Here is a 27,961-nt window from a genome sequence, read left to right as displayed (position 1 = left end):
AAACCAGAGGCAAAGCAGCAAATATAAATTGTACTAACCTTAGTATATTTATATGTCAAATTGGTGAGTGGGACAGGTAAGTCTGGCATGGCTGAGGACGACATTTCTGGTTCGGCTTCTGGAACACAGGTGACAGGCTCAGCGATTTGGTTCTGATAGAGCACTTCGCTTTATTTGTTCCTTTTTATCTGCACGGGCTAAGGTTTATTTGCATACTGGAATATGATTGGATGAACAAACTCGGAGCAAAAAGAAAACGACACTACTTATTTGTAACACCTAGGGCCGGAAGCCCTTGACTTTAAACTTAAATCCTTAAGAAACCAGCGCTCCAGCGTTGAAACTGCATCTGAAGACAGAGCACTATTTGCAGACGAATTAATTTACAAAGCCGAAACCTGTGATAAGGATATGCAGTGCAGCTGCTCTGGCCACTAAGGCCAGTTATTATTTTTTGGCTTTTCATGCTTTTTATGCTACTGTGAAACTTTTCCTCCTCTGACAGCCTTGGAATCAGAGAATTTGAGGATTGAAAGAGTCTCAAAGGGCACTTGTTTTTAGTAGAAGCTGGTGAGGAGAGGTCCCTGGCCAGGTGTCTTCAGGACAGTGCTGTCACTGAATCAGCCCAGGTCCCCGAAAAGCAGAGTGGGAAGAGTGTCCCTCTAGATAGACCCAACCCCAAATCAGCTTTACAAGATCCTACCAATTGAGTGTATTTTCAGTGCTGGGTAAGCAGCCCTACTGTGATTTCTCAAGCTCTAACTTATCATTATGTTACATATGGGAATAGAAGAGTCAGCAGGATTTTCACGGATCTCAGACCACACTGTCACACACAGTCACCACAACAGCGAGATGGCAATCTCTTCTGTTACAACCATCTAAACTGAAACTAACCTCTGGTTTTGGAAGTTGGCTATATTTATCAATGATTGATACAGGCAGTTATACAAAAAGTAGATTTAAACAGGACCCTATGTAATTCAATGTCAAAAATGAGTGTTTCAAGCTGGGAACATTTAAAAAGAATTTTTAACTGAACTCCCATTTTAAGCACAAAACTTTATTGTATTGAAGCTCTCGCAAAAGTTACAATAGGAACACGATAGAAAACTGTGGATACTCTTAATACTGATTATGGAGAGTTAGAATAAAATTTTTCCCCCAGGGAAAATTGCCAACTCCCTCAAATGTGGGATCTAGGTAGGAGAATGCAGGTTTATTGATTAGTTGCTCCAAATCTGGCAGGGGAGCCTTCCTCTCTCTTTCCATTCTTGATTACCCCGTTTTACGGGTATAGTGAGAACAAGCCAGTTGCTTAAGATCACAGACCTAACAAGTGCAAAACCAGAGTTTCATTTCCCATTGGGTTTCTTAAGTGAAGGGTCACCCTCATGGACACTTAACGGTTATTAGGTCTTTTATTCATCTAAGACGAGGGCCAGAAACGTTTTTCTGTTAGAGAAACAGAAAATCTTTTCCGCTTTCTAGGCCAGATGGTTTCTGTCATAACTTATTCAAATCTACATGAAAGAAACCATAGACAGTGGATGCGTGAATGGGTATAGGTGTTTTCCAAAAAAAAAAAAAAAATGTTATTTACAAAAACAGGAGGCTGGCCAGATCAGGCTCATGGGTCGGTCCCTTGATTTCCAAGACAACCAGCTCCAAGGACCATGCCTCCCCTGCATCTCCTGCTTGAAGGCCAGATAGAAACTTCTGGGTTATGTCAACATTCCTCTCTTTCTCTGTCCCTCCTCTCTTGCTCTTGCTCTCAATTTCTTTCTTTTTGGAAAAATCTAATTGTTTTGTCTTTTAAAAATGTGTTTTGAGTTAAATGCACAATTATACAACAGCTGTTATATAACTTGCAGAGCAGGGCTCTGGCCCTGCCTGGACATCTGTGTTTTGCTGCTGTCTGCCTCTTTCAGCCTCACAGTTGTGCAGAGATCCAAACATCGGTTTTTTTGGTGTCCAGATAGTGAAAGCACAGAGCCCCATGACATACTTGGTGTGCCGCCTCACTACTTGGATGCTGGCCCTTGATTTTATTTCATTGAATAATTACCTAAGGAGACCTCCCTTTATCACAGACATTACTGAAGGTAGGTAAAAGGTATGGCTTTGGAAACATGTTACCATACCTGTCCATTTCATTTCAACAAATATTTACCAAGTATCTTTTAATGGGTAAAGCACTATGATTAGAATATCAGGAATTCTCCAGCATTAATCTTACTTGAAGGGCAGATTTTTTTTTTTTTTAAATTTCTGCCCAGAAACCACAGAGCCTGAGATCTTTATTTCTGAAGTCAGCGTCATCCCCTCCCTATGGAATAGGGTGTTCCCAGGAATGGTGGCATGGATGGAAAGAAGGCTTTATCAGATCACTTCTCTTGCTCACACACCACATGGGGCTTAGGTGAAAGCACAGAACAAAAGAAGCTCACTTCAAGACACACCCTAGGGTTCCATATTTTTATTGTATTTTTATATGTATGGGACTTGATTTTGGGAATCATAGACCAAAGATGTTTAATCATCCTGTCCTCCTTATGGCCAAGCTAAATTACACATGCACACACACACACACATACACACACACACACACAATTGGAGCTGAGAGGTGGGAGAGGTAGAGAAGCAGAGTTTATTTGTCTCTTCTCTCCAATTGAACTTCTTCCACCCCTTTGTGAAAGGTACATTATACCAAGGAACACACAAACCATGATTTCAGCCGTTGCTGAAACTACTGTCATTTTATAAGGAATCTCTCCAGAGCTCCCTGCATGCCTTGGTGACTGAAAAGATAATGGAGCCTAACTTAACCTTCTCCCACCCACATGAGTAATTGAAATAGAAACCAGTCAAATGTGTTAGGCAAACGTAACCATACAGTGAAATAAAAATAGCTTTTTTTTTTACATTTCCTGATCTCAAAAATCCAGGATCCATTTGTTGGAGTGAAATTTCTTATGCTCAGTGTTGTCTCTTCAGTGTTGCCTTAAGCATGGTTGGGTGAGTCTGCCGGTTGGTTAATCCAGAAATGGATATATCCCTTGGCTTTTGATCACTGCAATTTTTGCAGACACCACATTGTTCTTAGGCCTATTTGGGCCTTAATAATTTAGAAAGACTGGGTCTTGGCTGTGGTGATGGGATTTGTCCTTGGTTGGTATGCTGGTGTTAATAGTGGAGGTGAAAGGTGGCATTTGAATACACGAATGGATGTGTATATGGGCTAATTTCTATTCATCTACCATCCTTCTCCAATAAGCAATATTTCCTCACCTCTGAGTTCTCCTGCTCTTCACATACCCTATCACTGTTTTCTCTTTGTTTTGCCTTACTAATGTTATAGCAGGTGCCCCTCTGATCCGATACAGTCAGGACACCCGGTCAGTTAGCAAAGTCACTAAAAGACACAGTACACTAAACCACTCTAAGGTAATTATTTTAGTTTAAATAGGCCTTTGTTAAACTTTATGGGCCAAAGACAATTTTTAGCACCGGGTCGGCTGTCAGAGTTTGAAATAACCTTCCACAGCATTCACAGTGTACTTGTTTCTTCCAAGTGGACAGAGAAATTAAGGATACAAATGGCACTTTTGAAGGAATCTGAATGTAGATGACTTTGAGATTTTTATAACACTTCCGATATTGTTTCACAATTGTTTTAGGCACAGATTATACAGGAATGGGTTTAACCACTTGACAAGGTAGGGAGTTTGCCCAGCGCTCAGTTTTATACATAGATTTCACAGATCCTAAACATTTCCTCAAAATAAATAAATAAATAAACTCCTCCTCCTGTTAAATATACAATTTAGATAACATTTAATCCCATCATATAATTGAAATACTAGGTTCATGAGGGTGATCAGGTTTTGGAGCAGAGATTTGACGATCGGTAAGCAGAGGAAGCTGTGTCCTAAACTGAGTGATTGCAGGCAGGAGTGTCAGTGCTGTGTTCACACTTTTTACTTTTTAAACATTTTTAAAAAACATTTTCAAGTCAAATGTGCCAAGTAAAAGAAACTGCAAAAATCACAAGTCTACATCTCAATAAACAGTCATAAAAGGAACAAAACAAAATCACCACTACTAGGTCAGGGAATGAAAAATATCTGTACCCCGAAGCCCACTTTGTGCCTCCTCTCCACCTTGATCTCCTTTTTCCTCACCCTAAATTAGGATATCACTAGTATCCTGGCTTCTAATGCCATACCTTGTTTTTTCCCCCCGATTTTGAACTTGATGCAAGCAAACCATACAGTCAGAATAATTTTAAAGGAAATCTGGAGGTGCAAATGAATCTGGCAGGTAAGTTAAACTGTGGTTGTAGGTAAAGCAAGTTTCTCAGAGAGTTACTCCCGCCCAAATATACCTCAATAAACATAATTCATATGTGATCTATACTGCAATAGGTTGGCATTTTTATGAAAAGAGGGGCTTTTTTTTTCATCCCAATCAGTACCTGTAAAAGTGCAGAGAAATGGCCCTTTTCACACAGTTTTGTCAGAGCTCAGTAACTCAGTAGCAATTACAACTTATATTAAAATACTGAAAATGTTCAAACCCTTGATCTAGTTATTCTACTTCTAGAAATCCATTTTTAAGGAAACAATTAAATATACATAAGTTATGAGCAAGTATCTTTAGTATATTATTTATAAAATAGAAAAATACCAAATGGTTAGGTAGTCTATGGTTTAGCAAAACACATATATAAATAAGGAAACAAATAATTAAGGAAGGACCTGCTGAACTTTTGAAATATATTGTAATTTAATTTTTAAAAAGTAGGTTATAAACCTGTGTGATGTGTAGAGGTGCTAAGAAATTGTACTTTACCCTCAGGATTTGGCCAAAATCTGCAATTTCCCTTTGATCTTGGTCTCAGGGCTTGGAAAGCTAGATAACTGAATTTCAATTTCAGCGTCATTCCTGGTATCCTGAAATTATGCATGATCATATGATTCCCTTGGTTATAGTTTATATACTTTTCCCAGGCTGAATAGTGGCTTGGAAAAGTATCCTTGGAATCTGTAAATTTTACTTTGTATGACCAAGGAAAGTTTCCAGATGTGATTGAGTTAAGGATTTTGAGATGAGAAATTATCCTGAATTATTAGGGCAGGTGCTAAATGTAGTCCGTGAAGCAGAGGACAAAGGAAACTTGACCATACAAGCAGAAGGCAATGTGATCACTGAAACCGCCAGCTTTGATGATGGAGGAAGGGGCCAGAAGCCAAGGAACACAAGAAACACATCTCTAGAAGCTGAAAAATGCAAAGAGGGTCCTTCCTTTAGAGCTTCTGGGAGAAACAGGCCCTTTGATACCAGCCAGTGAAACAGATTTCAGACTTCTGAACTCTACAATCAGAGAGAATGCATATGTGCTGCTTTAAACCAAATTTGTGGTAACTTGTTAGAGCAACCTTGGCAATCAAATACACAAATCAATGAGAGCTCAAGTGCAGAGCTGCCAAAAAAGTACATACATTTATTAATCATGACTCTGCACATTGTTCTGGTTTATTGTTAATGTCTGACTATTCCTGTTCAAATAAAGGAAAACCTCCCATCTGTACCTTGGAATAGAGACTTCTCAGGTGATGAACATCTTCATTTCAGTTGTAGTGTAGGTGGGTATTTATTCCATTGCAAAAGTAAAACGCTATAGATAACGACGAGTGAAAACTATTACTTTTTTTAAAATAATCATTTTCTTTGGGCAATGGCAAACTTCCCTTGCATTTCCTTGCTTGGATGTGTTCCCACATTTTAAAGCTGCACATATGTACCCAGACCTATAACCACAATCCAAACTCATTTTGCAAGCCCTGGCTTGACGTGTCAGCTGCCTGTTGGGTACTTGCGCTATATGTCATATAGTTATATTACTAGGTTTCCAAACTCAAGAGCCTACATATTTGTTTCCTGTGGACCCTCGCACTGAATAACAAAAAAAACTAGAAACATTTACATTAAAATCCAGATTTTAACTTCTTAAACATCAGAAGAGCCAAAGAGAGGTATTAGCCTGCTGGCCCATTGAAATCACCTAGGGAATTCAAAACAAAACAAAAGAGATTCTGATTCAATAGAAAGGATTTGAGCCCAGTTATTAGTATGCCAGGTAAAGCCCCTCAGGTTGTTCTAATGTGTGGTCCAGCTCTCAGAACCACTGAAGTAGCTCTGGCTCCATTTTCTCCTGGTGCTCAAGGTTGGAGCAACATCCACAATGCATGGAAAACCTTTACAAGTGCAAATCTTCAGACCTCATCTCAGACCTCTTGAATCAGAATCTTTGGAGGTAGGACACAGCAGTCTGTATTTTCATGATCTTTCCAGGTTATTCTGAGTCAAGCTCCAGCTTGAGAGTCTCTGCACTATGACATGGGCCCAAACTATCCCTATTATAAAGAGGCTTTTTACACTCAATTTGAGCTAACTACCTTGTCCTTTAAGTTTACCTTTTAAGACCCCTGCTTGAACCCATTATCACTTCCCAAAATGTAATCTCTTTCTTGAATGTCCTGTCTCTAATTATGCAAAAACAATACCACCAAACTTCACACATCTGTGATTCCTTGCTTTTCTTCTAGAAAAGTGTTAGTTTTATTTATTGAAATAATTACGACTTTGGACTTTCCAGCATCAAGACATTTTAGGTCTGGGTTTTAAAGAGCACATAGAAGGAATATTTTTAACCCAATCTGAGAATTTTTGCCTTTAATATGTATGTTTGGCCCATTTCTGTATATTTCTACCTATTCTGATTACTGATGTATTTTGTGCTTTCTGCTCATGCTTATATCAGTTAGGATCAGGTTTGGTTGCTTTATCGTGAAAAACCCAAAATAAATACTCAAGATGAAAATGGATTTCTCTTACACATAAATGAGATTGTAAATTGTTAGCCAGGGCAGGCCCAGTGGCAGAATCAAAAGACACAAAGAGTCGTTTTGGCTCACACTGTTCCTGCATCCCAGAAGTATGACGACCTCCTGATAAGAGAAGGCTGCTGGAATGCTAACCATTGCATTCACATTCCGGTAATTAGCATGGAGAAACGGGAAGAAAAGTGACCAAAAACTAGGGTCAACTGCACTTTCAGAAAGTTTCCCTGAAGTTTAGAGTTCTGTTACCAGAGCTTAGTCATGAGTCCACAATTTGATATAAGGAGAACTAAAGATTGTAAGCTTTTTCTGGGCAGCCAGTCTCATGATCAAAACAAGTAATTGTGTTATTAAGGAGGGGGGGACTATTGTAGACGTACTGCATACTCTTTTTCTTCTTACCAATCTTCTCTTTCATTGATTACAGTTTCTGTTTCCCTATTTTTACCTTTTTCCTTGTTCAGAAGAAATACTTTTTTTGTATTGGTTAACCTTTTCACATACCTGTAAGTATGTGTAAATTTAATCCCCATCTCACACAGAATTTATGGACTCTGAACATTTTATCTCTTGATTTTCTATTCCTGTTCTACATGCTTTATCTGTTATAAATTTTTGTTCTGCCGTCCCAAAAGAATCGTAATCACACAATTATTACTGTAATAAATCAATTGCTATTTTAGTTTACCTATTTATCTAAAAATTTCTTTGGCCAAGGCTTCCAGGGCACCTGGGTGGCTCAGCCAGTTAAGCGTTAAAGTCTTGTGTTCACCTCAGGTCATGATATCAGGGTTGTGAGATCGAGCCTTGCAGGTCTCCATGCTCAGCACGGAGTCTGCTTGAGACTCTCTCCCTCCCCTCTGTCCTTTCCTCTGTGCTCGTTCTCTCTCTCTAAACGTAAATTATTAAATCTTTAAAAAACATTTAAAGGGCAGCCCTGGTGGCTCGGCAGTTTGGCACCTGCCTTCAGCCCAGGGTGTGATCCTGGGGACCCTGGATCGAGTCCTGCGTCGGGATCCCTGAGTGGAACCTGCTTCTCCCTCTGCCTGTGTCTCTGCCTCTCTCTCTCTCTCTCTCTCTCTCTCTCTCTAACTCTCTGTCTCTCATGAATAAATAAATAAAATCTTAAAAAAAAACATTTAAAAATTAAAATTTCATGGCCAGTCTATTTGTTCTTTTACCTCAACCTTTTCTTCTGTGATAATTTTCTTTGAGGGTCTGTTAGAGGCTCACATTTTTATCTCATCAGAAGACTGTCAATGTCGTTAGTGTTTCAAAGAACTTTTGGCTCTGTTGATCTTCTCTATTGTATGTTTGTTTATTCATTTCCTAATTTCTGTTCATAACCTACACTGTTCCTTTCATTCTCTCTCCTTGAGGTTTGTTTTATTGTCCCTTTGCTAACCTCCAGATCCTTAGATCGTTTGGTTTCCAGCCTTTGTCCCTTCAAAGCTCTCTGCATGTCTTTAGCAACACCTACAAGTTTGGATATAGTATTTTCATTTATGTTCAATGAAAGATACTTCCAGATTTCCATTGTGATTTCTTTCCTGATTTATGATTTATTTTGAAGTGCATTTCTTAGTTCCTCTCTTGGCTGGCAATAGATAACTCCCAAATCATTGTAGCATGTGTTAGTATAGCTATATTTTTATTTGCTTATAAACTTAGCATTGCTATGTCTTCCTAGAGAATCAGACTTTTTATCATTATAAGCTCTCCTTGGTCTCCTTGATGCTTTTTGCCTTGGAATTTCTTTTGATAAATTAGCCCTACAGTAGCTTTTTTCCTCTGGGTGGGGTTTGCAAAATATATCCCCCTCTATCTTCTTACTTATAATCTGCATTTTATTGCACACAGTTCTTTATTTTAAAGATTTTATTTATTTATATGATCATGAGCAGGGGGTCAGGAAGGACAGAGAGAGAGGGGGGAGTAGATTCTCCCCTGAACAGGGAGCCCCACTCTGCTTGATCCTGAGATCATGACCTGAGCCAAAGGCAGATGCTTCACAGACTGAGCCACCCAGGCACCCATCATGCAGACAGTTCTTTAAATGGCCTGTAGTTATGTACTTATGCAGTCTTACAAACATTCTCTTTAAATTGGATCATTTCCTTTATTGACATGTAACATAATGTACTGATGAATTTATGTTCAAAAATCCTACCATCTTACTAGAAACAAACACTGAAAAACCAATAAAAATTCTACCATCTAACTAAATACTTCGTTCTTACCTACTCTGTGTTCTTTTTCTCTCCTTTTTGACCTTTTTTTTAAAAAAAAAGTTATTTTAAAGTCACTTAAGATGTTAGTATTCAAACTAAACCAAACTAAATTTTAACTTTACACTTAAAGTACATTCATTTTAATTCATTTAAAAATTAATTCTTTATTCAATCAGGTTGGGAATTATGTATTGTCTTTACTGTTATTTGAATGGTTATTTGAGGAATAGTAAGGTTTTTCTTTTGTTACTTATCAAAGTATAATCAATTGGTGCTTTTACTTTTTTTCTTGGCTAATCCAAATACTTGGGACACTTTAAACTCATTTATATCCCTCCCAATATCCATGCAATCTTCGCAAGATGTTTATTTAAATGTTTGTGTGCATGTTGCTGTTACTGGATATTCTGTTTTCCACCCCAGATCCATTTCATCTCTTTGCCTCAAGACCTAGCTCTCCTGTCCTCTGGTTTCTGATTTAGTTCAACCAATAGGAAAGGAGTGTGTGTGGTGTGGGGGGGGGGGGCAGGGAATGCTGACGTGTAGGTGTAGAGAAAGCCAGGATGCTTCCCCCCTTCCTCCTTTGCTTCTTTTATGCCTGAGTGGCACTCGGGCAGGATCTGACAGGGCTGTGTCTTCCTCCTGCAATGACAGGCTCTGCTGAGTGTCTGTCACTATGGAGTATCAGCTTCTACAGCTCCATTATTCCCTGGGCTCTCATAACACCATTCTCACCTTTTGCATCTTTAGGCTTTCAGGAGTGGTTAGGTCCAGCTCTGGAGTCTTCAGTACCCCTTGTAGACTTGTAGACTGTTCACACTTCTGTGAAGAATTTTTTCCTTCAATCATCCCTCAAAACTCTAGCCAGGCGTGCCTATGGTTTCTTGTTGTGACCCTGAAGTGATTCCTTTAGAACTTTAGGTGCATCTTTTTTGGGGGGAAGAGGAAGTTCCATAGTTAGTTCAGTAAAATAACAATAAGCATTAGCAAGTCATTACACAAAACAAAATACTTGGGAAATAACCTACATGTATACTTGTGGTCCTTTATCTGATTATTCTGTCCCCCTTTTTCCACCCAAATGAGGAAATTATGCAACCTGTGTTCATTATTCTCTTGATGGACTTCCTTTGTGTCTCTATGTATTCCAAGAGTGACATGTATGTACATGTGTGTATAAATTTATTTCTAACTTGATAAAAATGAACTTCTTTTTTTCTGAAATACTACATTGATAGGAATCAACAATATCACTGCATGTCACTGTGGTTTCTTTATTTTGACTGTTGTGTATTATACCTTTCTGATCGTAGTTTATTCAGCCAGTCTTTTGATAATGGGTTTTGGGTATTTGTCATTGTGAATAGTGCTTCTATAAACATTCCTGTGTATATTTCTCTTGATTATATATCTGAAATCAAATTAGCAAGTTCTTAAGGAATATGAATGTTAAGCCTCGGGATACAATGCCAAATTGGTTCTATCAATTTATACTTCTACCTTCAGTGGAAAAGAACCCTATGGATCCATATTCTCCAGTATGTGCTGGTGTTTTCTCATTTAGATTGGTCTTTATAATGGGTTTAGTTTGTTTACATTTAGAAACTCATTATTAAAGAAGGCTCTTCTGATTCATTCTTAGAGCTTTTATTTTATTATGAGTACATTGAATGCTGTAAAATTATTTTCTTTTGTATCACGTTAGCTTTTTATATAATTTTTCTTCTTAACTCTGTATATTGTCAGTTACATTTATGGGTTTTTCTAATATTAAAAAATCCTTAGATGCAGAAGATAAAGCTAAATTGGATTTCCATTTGATGACTTACATTAGGAACGAAAATATCAGTATATCTAGAAAGGTACAATAATAAAAGTACCATGTATTGAAATCTGTGAGGCCCATCCAAAAAAAAAAAAAAAAAAAAAAGAAAAAGAAAGAAAGAGAAAAAACATACTTCAAAAGGAAGTTTTTGTTCCTGAAAATTATGTCAAAGAAAATTTTTAAAATGGAATGAGTTGTTCACTTTAAGTGGCTAAGAAATCCAGAGCAGTATGGATCTAAAGGAAGTGGAAGGAGGAGGTAATAATAGAAGCAAAGAGGCATGAATTATATGGAGAAAAAATGGAGAAAGTCAACAAAGCCCAAGGTTGACTTTTTTGACAAAATAAGAAGGTGAGGTCCTTTGTAATACTGAGCAAGAAAAGAGAAAAAAAAGGTACAAAGATATTTTGATTAAAACAGGACATGCTTGCAGTAATGCATTTTTTTTTTTTTTAAAGAAGAAAACATTGCCAACAACTACACATGAATTTATCCAATGGTGCAAGGCATTGTTGAAGAGACTATTCCTTTTCTTTTCTATGGAATTACCTTTGTAGCTCTATAGAAAATCAACTGCCTGCCTATATGTAGGCGTATTCCTGGGCTCTATTCTGGTCTGTTAATCTCTTTGTCAGTCATTAGACCAGCACCACACTGTTGTACCAACTGTTGTTTTATAATGAGTCTTTAAAGTCAGACAGTGCTGTCCCTTAAACATTGTTCTTTTTCAAAGTTGTTTTGGCTAGATCCTGTTTGTTGCTACATAAATTTTAGAATCAGTTTGTCAATTTCCACAAAAAGCCTTCTGGGATTTCAATTGGGATTGCATTGAATCTTCTCTCTTCTCCTGGGACTCCAGCCATGTTTATAGATCGCGTCACTGTATCCTTTAGTACCCTCTCCTCCATTTTTCATTGTTTTGTCTGTCTGGGCTTCATTACAGAAAACTCCTATCCTAATGAATTTACTAATTCTTCCTTTATCTGCGTCCAATTCTTAATAGATAATTCACCCAGTTAGCTTTTGAAAATGGCCATTTTTAGTTCAAGATTTATTTCTTTATTACCCTTTTGTTAGTTTCCAGGTCTTGTGAACTTTCCAATTTTGTATTTTAAATATAGATCTTTTAAAGTCTATGTCTGATGATGTGCAAAGCCTAAATCTCTACACTGAGAAATACATTTTTTCTTTTGTTCTTTCTGGCTTTTGTTCATGTTGTCTTGCCCTCTTCTGGCTTTGCTAGCTATTTGGCGCTGGGCATTGGATTGAAAAATGTGCTTGTAGAGATGACAGCAGTGACATTATCTTCTTCCAAAGAATATGTGCATTTGCTACTGCTAGATTCCTAGTATCCCTAGGTTTCCCCAAACAGATCTCGGCCCTGGTATTCTAGGATCAAAGTAGAAGGGTTTCATCAAGGCTACCCTTCCTGTCTCCACATGCTCTGAGCTAAGAACCACCAGATTGTCAAATGGGCAGCACACCCTCTCAGATACTTAGCTATCTGCAACCAGGAAATGCTCCCCAATGTAAAGCCCAAACAGTGGGCTTCCTTCCGAGGACTTCCATCCTGCCTGAGAATCGGGCCTGAGACTTTCACCATCTGGTTAGCAATTTTTATCTGTAAGAGATTTGTTTAAATAAATATTTGTCCAGATATTCTTGTTGTTCTTCAGTAGAAGATCCAGTCTACATTATTTGTTCTGCCATTATCAGAATCAGTTCTTGAGAAAACTTTCTCAATTTTTCAATGAAAAGTTCTTGACTGAAAATTTATGTTAAGTGATAATTCTACATCAGCAGCTCTTTTTCTTTCTGTCAGCCATTTATATGTACTCTCCTATCTGCTTTTTTCACGGTAATCTCATTTTTACTATGATATGTCTAAATGTATATTTCATTTTTTATCCTTTTGGGATGTATTCTGATACCTAAATCTGAGTTTTATAACTTTCGTTTATATATTTCGTTAGTTTTGTAGATGTCTCAGCCTTCATTTCTATTAAACATATGCTGGATCTCCTGATTTTATCTCTGTATTCTTGAGTTTCTGTTCCTATTTCCCACATCTTAATTTCTCCATGTTGCATACTAAATAATTTCCTCGAATCTGTACTCTAGTTTAATCTCTACTTAGCTATTTTTAGTCTGCTGATTAGAGTATCCATTAAGCTTTTATTTTCAGTGACTATGTTTTTGTTCTTTCTAGAGCTTTATTTGATTCTTTTAAAAATCATCATGTTCTTTTTGGTGTTATATTGTGTTGATTTAAGTAAGATGAATAATCTTAAATCATCATTTAACCAAAGAATTCAACAGAATCACATATGTGTTATATTTTCACATCTAAATGGTAAAAAAAAAAAAATGAAAGTCTAAAGTACTTCTGGACTAATAGTGAAACCTCAGAATATTTTGTCAACTCAAATAGTTTTATTTGGGCAAAACACATAAAAGCTCATCAAGGTTATAGTTCATGAAACATGCAACAATCTCCAAAGTCTCAATGTCATTAAAGGCTCATTTGTATAAATGACACTTCCAAGACTGTGTTATGAAATAGAGCAGGATTGTTCATTTTTATACAAATCTTCATACTGTAAAGGAGAATCATACTGAGATGTTTTTGTGAGCGTTCTTAATTCACCACTTAATCAGAACTAAATTTAAGACATGAAATTATATCTGCTCCTCTGTACTGTAAGAGGAAGAAGGGACATTTTATTTTATTTATTATTTTTAAAAGATTTTATTTATTTATTCATGAGAGAGAGAGAGAGAGAGAGAGAGAGAGAGAGAGGAAGAGACACCGGTAGAGGGAGAAGCAGGCTCCATGCAAGGATCCTGACATAGGACTCGATCCCGGGCCTCCAGGATCAGGCCCTGAGCCGAAGGCAGCGCTAAACCGCTGAGCCACCTGGGCTGCCCAGAAGGGACATTTTATTGTTATCTTTCTGATATTTCTCTTATTAGCATTTGGGAGGGTAGCTTCATGTTTAAGTGATAGAACACAGACAAAGAGTATAAGCCTGTGTTTATAAAATCTCAAAGAAAAAATGAATCTTTTACACCACAGCCTAGGCTAAGGAGCTCTGGCCATGTTGCTGCCTATTCATCTAGTGATTCAGAGGGCATATTTTTCTATTCCTTTATTTAGTGAGTGTAAATCATTCCAGGAAATGGAGTCTCAGTTTCTAGCTCCTCTTCATACGACCTTGACTACTCTCTTTACTTGGCTATCAAACCCTTTGGCTATCAAGACAACAAATTCTCAAGGGCAAGAACAGTTTGTTTACCTCTTGATTCTTAGTTTCCTCTGATTTTTGGCTTCTGGGGATGTTTCTTGCTTTCTTTTTGAGCCAAGTATGCTTTTGATAGCTATTTGTTATATTTTTATCTTGCATTCTTAACTGTGTTTTTTAAGGAGAATTTCCACATGATATAGTCTGCTATAATGAGTGACATGGAAATTATTTTTTCCAAAAGAAGACAGTCATTTAAAAAAAGAAAAAAGCAAAACTAGTTATTTCATTAAACTGCTGGGTTTATGTCTTATTTACTTTTAGTTTGTACATATTTTGGGGAAGCTATTTCTCATAGATGTCAGTCAATAACAGAAAATGTTTTTTTTTCTCTTATAGTTTTTGTTGCTTAATTATTACTTATATGCATAAAGGCTTATCTGTAGAGAAACATCTTTTTTAATTTGGGGCTGTAACGCAGATTTCAGGTTTTTTACTTTTATAGCAATTCTTGGTCAATTTATGCTGAAGTTACAAAGTCGTATCAGTTTATTATTGCTCCAACATTGTTAAATTTGTAGAGTTCCAGAATGAGTCTAAACTCAAAGTCCACTAGTATTCAAATATTTTTGGAATTGTCTGGAGAACTGATCATATTAATTCATTAAGAAGATTTTTAAAAGCAGGAACTAAGATCTTCCTGGGAGTAATTCTCTAAGTGAAGGTAGTATCAGACAAATAAATCTGGGTCTGTACAATGCTTTGGTTGTTAGAGATGAGTGTTGAATCTGAAACTTGCTATTTCCTATTGAGATTTCTCTTTACCCAGCACCCCTTTCTCTCTCTCTTTTTTTTTAAAGATATTATTTATTTATTCATGAGACACACACACACACACACACACACACACACAGAGGCGCAGAGACACAGGCAGAGGGAGAAGCAGGCCCCATGCTGGAACCTGATGTGGGACTCGATCCTGGGTCTCCAGGATCACACCCTGGGCCGAAGGCGGCGCTAAACCCTTGAGCCCCGCCCCCGGGCTACCCCAGCACCCTTTTCCCAAACATGGTCTCTCATCATAATGATAAGGACAGAATAGGCTAAAATTAATTAATGAAAAAGTTACTGGTTAATGCAAAGTCAAGCTTCCAGATACATGAAGAAATTCCAGAGGTCCTCAATCTATTTCTGTTACCCACATGACAAAGAGACAGATATATTCTTTAGACATTAGCTTAGCGGCATTAATGAACCCAGAAAATAAACGATCACCTGCCATTTTTGAAGATACCACTATATCAGCTGTGGCAGCAAAGTTACAGAGCTCAGAGCAGTGCCCAGGAGATAGAATAGCCAGGGAGACAGGGTAGTGTTCAGGCAGCAGAGACTTGGAATTGGCAGCTTAGTGACCACTAAGAGAGGGAATGTGCCTTTGGCTCTAGAATCAGCTTTCTTCAGCTGTAAAAGGCAGCAACAAGGTACTCTCAGATGATTCTTTGGGCAGCAAAAAGCTTGTAAGAGGCATTACTAAAAAGAATGGATCACAAAAGAAGAAGCAAATGAGCGATAATGATGATTGGTGGTTGCCAGGGTCTGGGGAGAAACTGATTAATGGGTAAGGAGTTTTACTTTAGAGTGATAGAAATATTTTGGAACTAGATAAGAATTGTGAGTGAACCGTATTGTGAGGATTAAATGCCACTGAACTGTTCACTTTCAAATGGTTAATTTTATGTTATGAAAATTTCACCTTTTTAAAAAAATATAAAGGGGAAGAAGATAGAAGCTTATTCTTGACCATAGGTGACAACCCAAGAACGACTCCAAATAATGGAAGTTTTTTGATGGGGCTCTGGACCTTACAACAACATGGATATAAAAACCCTGAGAAACAGAGTTTTAACTACTTTCAAACTGATCCAGGAATGGTTGCCCTGGGGAAATTTGGGTTTCATGCCACTTAAAATATTTTGCTTCCATGTCCTATTGTTTCAGTCTCAATTCTTAGATATTGTGACAACATAAATAATGATTAGCATATATTGGATAACACTTCAAGAATATTCTAAAAGGGTAACTTTTGTATATTTTTCTTGTTGTTTCTGATCATTTTTTGGAGGATAAAGGACGATTTCTCTCACATTTCTCCCTCCCTCAAAGAAGGAAACAAAGGTAGGTATTAATCCAAAACCTTTGTAAGTCATCGTGATTAGTTTTGGAAAGTGTACAATGTCCTGAGAATCGGGAATGTCTTTCTCTCTGAAGTCAGACTCGTATAGCATTAAAGCACAAAACGGCAATTTAGAATGTGGAGTTTAAGCATTTTAAAAACAAATGATGTGTAAACATAGGAAATGACTTTCTTCAGGTGATAGCATCATGATTTGTCCTGCACCCAGATTTCAAAGCCTCCTTCTATACCACTGGGAGGTGGTTCTCTAGGATACAACTTTCCTAGACATAAAAGCAATGGCACATTTCTCTCCCTTATGCTCCTATATAAAGAATGACTTTCTTAAATAAGTGCATCATGAACATCATAGACACATATAATCTCCTAATAGTATCTGTAGGTAATCCAAACTGTTCCTCCAAGAAAATAAACTTCAACAGTATGAGGTCCTAGAAGAGCTCTGGGAAGTTCAATGTGCATTAACTAGTTGATTTTCCATGAAAAAAATTTCCCCCAAACATTAATTTAGGTTTTTCAAACTGCAAAATTTCAAGAAATACACAACTAATGCCAAAAAAAAAATTGTTTCTTTGGATCTTAAGAAGCACCTGGGTACAGAGGTTCCACTCTGTTGCATAGAATTGTAAGCTATTCATTCCTTACCCAAGTATACCATTCCAGGATATTGAAATTGGCCTTGCATAACTATTTTTCTTTCAACTACCATTTGAGTGGGGACTGACCCTATAGGGGAACTTTTTTACATGCCTCCCTATCAGGGCTGTCGTTGATGTGCGCAGGGACAAATTCTTTTACCTCAGTCAACATATAGAAAGAGGCTGGTGGACTTCTCCCTAAAAAGTGTAAAGCAGGGAATTCATAAAAACTGAGTAAGTAAAATCACTCTTTGTAAATATAGAACCAAGGACACAAAAAAGGAGCTCCTTTTAGGCATGTGGCTTAGAAAGGCATCTCACTTAGTAAATCCATACTAAACCCTGTTGCATCCTGGATTCATACCAATGAAGTATCCAGTAGCTGATGATCCCATTCCATTGGCCTGAACTTATACACTTCAAAAATTGTAGCTACTGGAATTTTGTTCATTATTCAAAATAAAAATCTCAAAGAATTATATTAGCTAAAACAAAGACAAAAATGATGACAACTGAGAGTTATGTATCATTATGAACCCAATTCTGCTAATTGTTTTTATAAATCCAGATAAAAAATATAACTATTTTTTTCCCATTTAACAGATGAGAACACTGAGGTAAGACTTTTTCAATTCCTGAGAAATATTTGGCCTTCTGTTCCAGATTTTCCACTGTGCTTACTAGATATCACAAAATCTGCTACATTTAGTCACAAACTGATAAAAGTTTGGCAGGAATACACTCTGGACCCTGTTATCTTCCAGTTTAACTCCAACTTAGCATACATGAATTGAATCCTGGAGGATCCCTGGGTGGTGCAGCGGTTTAGCGCCTGCCTTTGGCCCAGGGTGCTATCCTGGAGACCCGGGATCGAATCCCACGTCGGGCTCCCGGTGCATGGAGCCTGCTTCTCCCTCTGCCTGTGTCTCTGCCTCTCTCTCTCTCTCTCTCTCTCTCTGTGTGACTATCATAAATAAATAAAAATTAAAAAAAAATGAATCCTGAAATTCCTCTCCATGATAATAAGAATCTTCTCGTTGTTTCACTAAAATACATATTTTTTAATTTCATCAAGCATTCTATTTGTTTTTTTCTTTTTTAGTTTGCCTAATGTTTTGTCTAGGGGTTAGCAAACTGTTGCCATGTGTGAGATAGTAAATATTTCAGGCCTTAGCAGGCCATACCATCGCTATTACAAGGACTCATCTTCACTATTGTAGAGCTAAAGTGGCCACAGAGTCTACATAAATGAATGGATGTGACTCTATTCCAGTAACATTTTATTTTATTTTAAAGATATTATTTATTTATGCACTAGAGACACAGAGAGAGAGGCAGAGGCATAGGCAGAGGTAGAAGCAGACTCCCTGCAGGGAGCCCAATGTGGGACTCGATCCCAGGACCCTGGGATCACGATCTGAGCTGAAGGCAGATGCTCAACCACTGAGCCACTCAGGGATCCCATTTCTTTTTAAATCTTTTTTTTTAAGTTTTAATCCAAATTCCAATTAGTTAACACACAGTGTAACATATGACAGGTTTTTGTTTTGTTTTGTTTTGTTTATTCCTATCTCGATCTGCTTTCCTCACTTTTGTTGCCAGGCTTCTAAGTACATCTGGAAAATTTTATGCTGATTGGTACTATTTCACATTTTTATTTTGAATATCTGCTCAATTGTGTGTTCATCATTACTCAGTATTCTTTCCCATTCCTCTTCTAAACTTGCCATTAATCATCCTGGATAATGACAAACTGTTCTTCAAAGTGGTTGAACCAATTTACACTTCAGTAAGCAGTGACTGAGATTCTTATTGTTTCACATCCTTGCCAATATTGCAGACTTTTGAATATCTGCCAGTTTTGTGGTTGTGAAACAGGGCCAATGCATTTCACAGTTTGAGAGGGGTGACATTCACATTTGAGTGCATGGGAATGATGCTCCCCAGAGTTGAGCAGTGCACGATCCATGCAACTGTATATAGCAAACTTGGTATGAAATAGCTCAGTGTGTTTTTAATTTATAACTATTTTATTATTAATGAGTTCAAGAATCTTTTCACTTGTTTAATGGCTACTTATATTTCCTTATTTATGAAGCATGCATTCATGGCTTCTACCCAGTTTTCAATTCTTGCTGTATTCTGTATACTAGTCCTTGTTAGCTATACATTACAAATATCTCCTCTCAATTTGTGGCATGTATTTTTACCCCTTTCAGGGTGTCTTTGGATGAACAGAAGGTTTTGATTTTCATGAGGTTAATTAAGTGTTAATTTTCTTCTATGGTAAAAGTTTTTACGATCTGATTTAAGAAATTTTTCCTTGCCCTGAAGCCAGAAAAATGTTGAATTTTGCATTTCATGTTAAAGGTTTTTTTTTTTTTTTTTTTTTTTTACTGATCTGGAATTGATTTTGCCTTTGTGTTATCCAGCACTATTTATTGAGTAGTTGTTCCTCTTTGTCCTTCTTTTAATTTCAGTCATATATTAAGTTTCAATACGTGTATATTTGTTTCTGTTTAGTTTATTTGAGTCAACTTAGTCTTTCTAAATGTATACTTTTTGTCTGTGTGGTACATACATGACTTTGTATACTGTTTCTCTTTTTCACAGGTTATCTTACTTTCCATATTTCCAACTGCTTTACAATTATAATATTTGTGCCTATTCACATTTTTGGGATATTTTTACGTATTAATTCCCTATTTTTTGTTTGTCAAACTTTTTCTAATATTTTTTGATATTATAGAGAGTATTATAGTAGACATTTTATGCATATACCTTTTTCTTATGCTGAATCATATCCTGAAGACATAATCACAGGAATAGGCATATCAACTAAGGGTAATGCTATTACATGGTTTTAAATATCATTAATTAAATATTGTCACACTTAATTCCAAAGTGATGATTTCACTTAAACATTTTAATTTCCTGCCTTCAAGTTATTAATGAAATGGTACTTTTTGTCTTAGTTTTAATAAATATTTATTTGATTGCCCATGAGGCTAAACAAAGTACTTTGAGTCATTATTGTGCATGTCCCTTCACAAGTGGGCCTCCTGCTCATTCTCTTTGCACTGAAGTTTGGTGCTTTACATGAAAATTTGAATGGGCTCTTTACAGTTTACAGACTTGTAACACATACTGTATAACTTGACTTCTTCTTTTTTTTTTTTTTTTTCTAAGAGCTAACCTCTATTTTAAGCCCCTGCTTAGTCTGCCTTTTTTCATTCCATCATATTGGACTAATCACACAAGATTAATCTAGAGCTCTTGAATCAAGGCAAAGGAGTTCTTCTCCAGTTGTATCTTGGCACAGATGTGGCATCATCTCTCTGAAATCACTATCACTTATACCTCTGGGAACTGGAGATTGAATTACTGCTCTGCTTGGAGTTACCCACAAAGATCGGCTTCAAAGATGAGGGTTTAAGTTTCTATCCCATTCAGAGCAGTGGCAAACATAGAAGCAGAGCGCAGTGAGTCATCCTCATCCTTTTGTGGGCACTCAGCTTAGCTGGCATGTCACATCTGACAGTGCCCAGCTTTCAGATGAAGGAACATCAAGTGCTATGTCAAATAATTACACTGGGCTTGGAACTTGACTCCCATAGTACCAGGGAAAACATTGAACACACGGCCTCTGTTTCTTCATATTGGCTATTTACCAGGGTTCAATATACCATATGGATTTCCTTGGACTGAGCCCCAAGGAGAACGAAAGCATATCCTGCTTTTTCATTCATTCATTTTAGTTAAGAATGCACCCTTTCACTTGCCTCGATGTTATGGCAGAGCGTGTTTTATAGATAGCATCTGTCACTCTTCATTTTCTCTCACATCTAATAACTCACTGAATCTTGTTCATTCGGGATTCAGACATTTGGATATATCCTCTCCTCTTTAGCTCCATTGTCTCAGTACAGGCTTTTATCTTCACTCTTCTAGATTACTTTAATTCCGCTCAGTACATCTCTCTGCTTCCAATCTTACCTGACTTTTACTCTCTGCCTTAGTGAGAACATTTTCAATTATAAACACAGGAATCAAAATCAAACTATGTTTGTGAAATCAACAGTAACAACAAAAATAATGTATTGAATAAAAAAATTGAAGAATAGAGTTGATTTGAAACTTAGCTAATACAGGGGTTCAAATGATGCCATCAGAATTCTCTCTCTCTATCCTTCAACTCAATTTTCTTCAACATTGGCCTCCTAAGAAGAAGTTGCGGCCACAGAATAATAAAGATGGTCCAGGAGCAGGGGCTTACATGCGTCTTTTAGCTAGAAATTCCAGAGACAGCAGCATAATGTCCCAAAGCATGAATTCCATCCACCCTCCTTGCCCCAAAGGCCTACATCAAGCTCTCTTGGGTCAGGCTCTCTCCTGGGCCACTTTGAATAGCAAGTTTGTGCCACATGCCTGACCTCATCGTGGAAAGAGGTGAAGACTTGTTGAGTTTACCAGCCCTACCAGAATCACAAGGAGCAGGGAAGAAGGGGCAATATTCAAAACAAAAGCTGGTAGGTCAGGCTAAAAATGAATAGATATTTACTAAATATGACTTCCAAAGTTATCACTATCAAATAAAATGATAATCATGTCTCTAATTTTCCAGCTCAAAAAAACCTTCAAAGCCTTCCAGTTTTTTATGGGATGAGCACAGTCCTCTTGCCTGGCTCATAGGTACACAGGTTGAGAACTCATTCTATCTTCCCTGTCATCTCCCATAGACTCCCTAACACATTTTAGGTTGTAAAACATCATCACCCAAAGAAATCACTATTGCCTTAACGTTCCTAATATACTTTAATCTTTTAAGATTCTATAACTTACAGTATTGCACTCTCTATCATGCAAGCCTTAATCCATCCTCTCTGAACAGCTTAAATGTAACTTTCAGTCCCTAGGTTCAGTTCTACCTTTTAAAGTTTTTTTAGGCTCCACCTGTTAATTTCTAACCCCTCTATTGTTACGACACTTTGCACTGGTCTCGCTTATAATCTTAATCACATTGTGTTATAATTATGATTATGTGTCTGTTTTCTATCCTTGACTCTGAGCAGCTTGAAGATGGGAACTGTTTCTTAATTGTCTTTACTTTCCTCACTACCCTCTGCCCTATAGCTCTTAGCAAAAGCCAGAGCAGACACATGTCGATCGACTGAATGAATGCATGAATAATAAAACCCCAGATTTTTGTGAACCAAGTGAATCTAGTCCCTCAAAAAATACTTTGTGCTGAGAGAACTCATCCACTAATGTGGCTCAACAGGGTGGCAGAAGTATGTTGGCACAGTAACTTATTTGCGATGCAGAAGACATTCTGTGGTTTGGAAGCATTTTCAAATAGTGAAGTGAAATGTTATATAACAATCCAAGAGATTATAGACCTGAATAATGCAGTACATTAAAAGTATCTCCTTCTGGGACTTGGATCTACTGGCCACCATCCAATAATCTATATTTCTACCTATTATTATTTTTTTATTATTATTTTTTAAAGACTTTATTTTATTTACTCATGAGAGATACAGAGCGAGAGCGAAAGAGAGAGAGAGAGAAAGAAAGAGGCAGAGGGAGAAGCAGGCGCCATGCAGGGAGCCTAAGGTGGGACTCGATCCTGGGTCTCCAGGATCAGGCCCTGGGCTGCAGGCGGCGCTAAACCGCTGCGCCACCGGAGCTGCCCTATTTCTACCTACTAATACCTAATGGTTGCTTCAAGACTCACACATTTTAGATAAACTAAGGTATTGTATGTTCAGAAACTAATATGCAAAAAAAAAAAAAAAAAGGAGCTAATATGCTTGATATAATGTTCTAATCTCTTCCACAATGGCTCCCTCTCATGAAGAGCCACAAAATGATTGTTAAAAAGCAACCATTTTAGCAAGACTGGAACTGTTATGATAGAGAACGTCCAATTTAAAAAAAATTTTTTATTATGTAGTCTTTTTCTCAGAGCAAGGCCCCCCACTGGACCTCTCAGGTTTCTACCAAAGAGCTAATTATCTCCACAGATTTCTAGGAAGTACTATTCACATACAAAACAATGTAGTCACATGGAGTTTGTTTGTGTTTCGTAGGTTCTCATATCTATAAGTCAAGCTTGAATTTGAGTTTTGGTGCAAACAGCACACCTACCACAAAAATGCTATTGTGGGTACCACCACAGCAACCAAATAGAAACATGACTCCAGGTGTTTGTATACACAAGGTGTATGCACTATTTTGAAAGAGCATACATAATTGTCTTTGGGTTTGGAATGAGGTGCAGCATTGCGAGAATGCCATGGGGAAAAAAGAGGGGTATAGATTTTATTTTTATGGGTTACATAACAACTAGTGTGAGAATTCGTTTATGTTCTTTACCAGCAAATAATGCTGGTAAAGCTTTACCAAATAATGCTGACTCACTGTGCAAGAAATGAAAGGTCAGGCCCTAACACACAGATTAAATTCCAGGGAAGACTGCATTTTCCTCAGGTTAAAGACATGGTCTTTGTCAACAGATGCTGTGTGAAGTCAAATGCCCATTTGGGGCTTTTATGTAACGTTTTAATTATCCAAATTATCCATCAAGATGGTAGCATTCAGAGCTCTTCGAGACCCATCTCATGATGCCTCTATTAGAAATGTTACAGTTTAGGCATATTCTTTAGTGACAAATTTTTTCTCTTATGCATATATAATATATATATATATATTTCTTATGCTATTATGTGTATTATTATATTATAACAATATAATAATATATATTATAGAAAAATAATATATATTCTAACCAAGTGGCAATTCCTTCAAAAGGCTTGAATATACAAGATCTTAAGGTTGAAAGGTGCCTTAGAGATAATTTCATTTTATTATTTTATTTTGCAAGTTTAAGAAGAAAGAAGTATTTGTTAGGCATGACAAAGCACATATAGAAATACTGAATACCCAAGAATGGTTTGCCATTTAATCCAGTTCCCCTGCAGTGATATTACCAGGATTATTGAAGACTTTCCAGAACTTCCTTGTTTCTCATTTAGCACTTTAAACTTATATAGTAGTTTTATAATTTTCAAGAATGTGGGTCAAATAATCAACAATTTAGTAGGAGACAAGACAGTCTGCAGGTTAACAGATGAAATATTGAAGCATTCATATTTTAAAGGTCCACTTTGAACTAACTATAGAGTATGGCTTTCTTTTATTTTAACTTGTTTTCTTCTTTACTTCACTGGAAAGTTATCTTGCCCATTTTTCTTCTGCTTCATATGCTGAGTTAATCTGAAAGAAGATTCTGATCTACATTTTTGGCTCTTTAACGACCAGATTTCTTGATAGAGTCTCAAGTGTTAGTTCTTTGATCTTCCACCGGAGCCTTCCACAGAGGGAGTTATTGTGTGTGCTGGAGTTTGGGGGAAAGTGTGCTTTGAATAACCCTTATTTCTGTTCTATGTTACTGCTCAGATCTTTATCACATGTCCTTTAGTATTTTGTAAACCTGTTTCAGCTGTTGCCAGCATTACTCGCTGGTGGCTTAAATACATTTAGAGAGATGCGTTTATGAATAATGGAAAGTGTCTTTCATTCATCTTTTGGTTCTTGATGACAAACAACTGATTTTCTTAGTAGTTAACCCAACATGTTTTGAAAAGATATTTGTTAAGATTATGATGTAGGATTAAGGGAATGCCAACTCTCTTAAACAAAATACAGAACCTCAAAAGATTTTTATTACTAGAGGCACTGTCTCCATAGGGAGGTACACTTGGAACCAAGTGGCTCCAGATTTGTTCCCTCGTTTCCATGGTGCTGAGTATTTTTTCTCTTTTTCTCTTTCTTTCTTTCTTTCTTTCTTTCTTTCTTTCTTTCTTTCTTTCTTTCTTTCTTTTTCTTTCTTTCTTTCTTTCTCTTCTTTCTTTCTTTCTCTTTCTTTCTTTCTTTCTTTCTTTCTTTCTTTCTTTCTTTCTTTCTCTCTTCTTTTTCTTTCTTCTTTCTTTCCTTTTTTTTAATGGTAGAGGTTCCTGTCACTAAAACAAAGCCAGGCTAGATTTTTTTTAGTTTTACTAAGTACATAAGAAGCACAAAAAAGGAAATAAATACTGAAATATAAGATATGTGATTTTTTTCAGGACCAGAAATTTGCCTCATTTCTCTTAAACCCTGACTCTTAGCACAATCTTAACACATATTAATTGTTTGATACACTTAAATGAACAGATACTTGAGTGAGTAAAATACCAAAGTAATTTGGATAATAAAATACACAGGGCTAAGATAACATTAGATTGTATATATATTTTGGAGCTCCAGCTCCAAAAGACTAGACTAATTCATAACCTCCTTGCCATACTTCCTTGTTTCCTTGATCTGACCTTCGCTCACATGAAAATCACCATCCTAAAACCCTGGCCTTCTAATTGATTCCTGGGCACCTGGAGCTAAGTCATGATAAGAAGAAGCAGATTCCTCCCCCCCCCCCCCGCCCCCCCTGCCCCCGATGTTCAGTGAGGCTCCAAACTCTTGTACAGATGGTGGACACCTGGGATGTCTCCATCTCCTCCAAGCCATGCTCCATGGCACAGCCAGAATTGTCTTTTAAAATACCAAAAGGGAAAAAAAATAAAAAATAAAAAATAAATAAATAAATAAAATACCAAAAGGGAAACAGGACTAGAATGGTGGTTTCAGGGCCTGAGGGTTGGGGGAATGGGGAAAATGTTGGTCAAAGAGTACAGACTTCCAGTCATAAGATGAATAAGTTTGGGGATTTAATATACAGTATAGTGACGATAGTTTACAGTACTGTACCATATACTTGAAAGTTGCTAAGAGAGTAGATCTTAAATGTTCTCACCACAGAAGAGAAATAATATTATGTGATGTGATGAAGTTGTTAGCTGACACTAATGGTGGTAACTGTTTTGCAATATATATGTGCAAAAAACCAATACATTGTACATCTTAAGAAAAATTGTATGCTAATACAATAAAGCTGGAAAAAAGTGGGGAATGTTTCTGTTCACGGGTAGTTTGAGGTCACTGTGCAAGGAGAAATATTTATTTATGTATTTATTTATTTATTTATTTTTAAGGAGAAATATTTAAATCAGACTTAACAATTATTTCCATCAGGCTCTTTTTAGTTGGGAAAATTAATTAAAATGTCAGCTGCTTAATGATTGTTTGTTATCCTCAATTAAAATGTTAATTGGGTACAAAATAAAATACCAAAAGATCATCCCTTTTTTTTTTCTTAAAATTCTTCAACAGCCTCTTGTGACTTACAAAGTAAAACCAAAAATTACTAACAAGATCCAGAAATTATTTTTACCAGGCCTTTAAAAAAAATAATTTGGCTCAAAACAGTATTTTTAAGTGACAAATCAAATAATCAGTCAAATTCATTGTCAAACTAAAAATGTAAAGATATGAATTTAGTGGGTTGAGATCAGCATTTTAAAAAGGCAGTGAAACTAATATATTCAAATGAATTGCATGTATTATTTCAAGAATTTTTTATGCTTGCATATGAGATTATACTATTTACAATATTAAATATGACATACAAAAGATAATATATTGCATCATATGTTAGCTTGATAAATAATTCCTGGAAAAAAAAAATAAAACGACTGGAAGTAATAATCCTTAAGAAGCCACTGTTGTGGAGATAGGTACCCTGATAGCAGATTCGTGAAAGAGAAGCAGCCATGACTCAAAGAACAAACTTTTTTTTAAAAAAAAGATTTTATTTATTTATTCATAAGAGACACAGAGAGAGAGAGAGAAAGGCAGAGACACAGGCAGAGGGAGAAGCAGTCTTCATACAGGGAGCCTGAAGTGGGACTGGATCCGGGGTCTCCAGGGTCAAGCCCTGGGCTGAAGGCAATGCTAAACTGCTGAGCCACCCAGGTTGCCCAAAGAACAAACTTTTGAAGAGAAATGGCAGGGCTCTGTTATCAGCAGACTGTTCTTTTCAGTTGTCTCTCCAAATCTGGCTATCACAGCCATGGTTGGATAATGATTCATTACATCCAACAATCTGATGGGAAGAGTGTTTAATGAAGAGAATTCTCACTAAAATTATAATTTCTTAGAAAGATCTAGGTTTAAAATCACAAGCCCTTGCAACTCTTCTAGGCATTTCATAGTGATATAATAGAGGATCTATGTTAACACCCTTCCTCAGGATCCTATATGACTTTAGAAGATCCATTGCGGTGTCTTTTGCTCTGTTATTAAAAGGATGAGAGGATTAAGAGCTTTGAGAGCAAAAAGAATTCATTCCTTAGTTAGATAGCCTTCTCTGAATTAGGGAATCAAGTGAATAGACAATGTGGGTTAATATATCATAGAAGTTACCTATTAGACAAACAATCTGTGAAAGTTAGTCAATGATTATGTTAAGAATTATCCTCAAAGCCAGAAGGGTTAATTTGGGTGTACATAGCTACTAGGGAAGACAAAATTATACACAAAAGTTCACACGCATTTGTGAAATTTTAGCTAATTATTGGCAGTAGGAAGTCAAAAGCAGGCAAATAAAAGAAAATAACCTTCACAGAAGTCAATGGTTATAATTGGTCAAAATGTAAAATCATTCCTTGCAAATGACTGTTGACTGTTCTTTTTTTCTTTTTTTTTTTAATTCTTTAGTAGTTCACAATCCAATTTAGAAAATCCCAATATAACAATCAAAATGCAGGATGGAGTGAAGAGAGCCCTGATCCCAGTTAGGAGTCTAGGGTCCCAGTTCCATCCCTCTGAAAATCAGCAATGTGAGCCTGGGCAGGTGGAGCCACCTGGGCTTTCAAGACCTCTGTGTCCCCAACTGAGAAAAAAATGCTTTGGACTAGATGGGCCTGCCTTTCAATCTTTGTCATGCATGATTCCATATGAACTTTATATTCCCAAACTGCTCATTAGGTA

General features: G+C 36.8%; 1 protein-coding gene and 1 long non-coding RNA gene across 11 annotated transcripts in view; one reads left to right on the top strand and one right to left on the bottom strand.

The window, feature by feature from the left end:
• Positions 1–148, bottom strand: part of ALDH1A1 (aldehyde dehydrogenase 1 family member A1) — a 55,294-nt gene extending 55,146 nt beyond the window's left edge. The window contains 1 exon segment of the mRNA NM_001286977.1: positions 39–148. Coding sequence (NP_001273906.1) covers positions 39–104 — 66 coding nt within the window. The 5' untranslated portion in view covers positions 105–148.
• The window catches only part of LOC102153050, a 58,828-nt gene that overhangs the window by 4,948 nt on the left and 25,919 nt on the right, over positions 1–27,961 (top strand). The window contains exons 3-4 of one of the 10 annotated variants that reach the window (XR_005354162.1): positions 1,932–2,105; positions 16,326–16,378. The exons of 8 other annotated variants lie outside the window; for them this stretch is intronic. This is a non-coding gene — a long non-coding RNA (uncharacterized LOC102153050). The remainder of the gene's footprint in view (positions 1–1,931; positions 2,106–16,325; positions 16,379–27,961) is intronic. One more of the 10 variants, XR_005354167.1, reaches the window with a different exon arrangement.

The sequence above is a fragment of the Canis lupus genome, chromosome 1 (genome assembly GCF_011100685.1).
Source record: "Canis lupus familiaris isolate Mischka breed German Shepherd chromosome 1, alternate assembly UU_Cfam_GSD_1.0, whole genome shotgun sequence".
In the NCBI taxonomy this organism is placed as follows: Eukaryota; Metazoa; Chordata; class Mammalia; order Carnivora; family Canidae; genus Canis; species Canis lupus.
The sequence above is the reverse complement of the archived record's forward strand: the minus strand, read 5'-3'. Positions and strand labels throughout refer to the sequence as shown.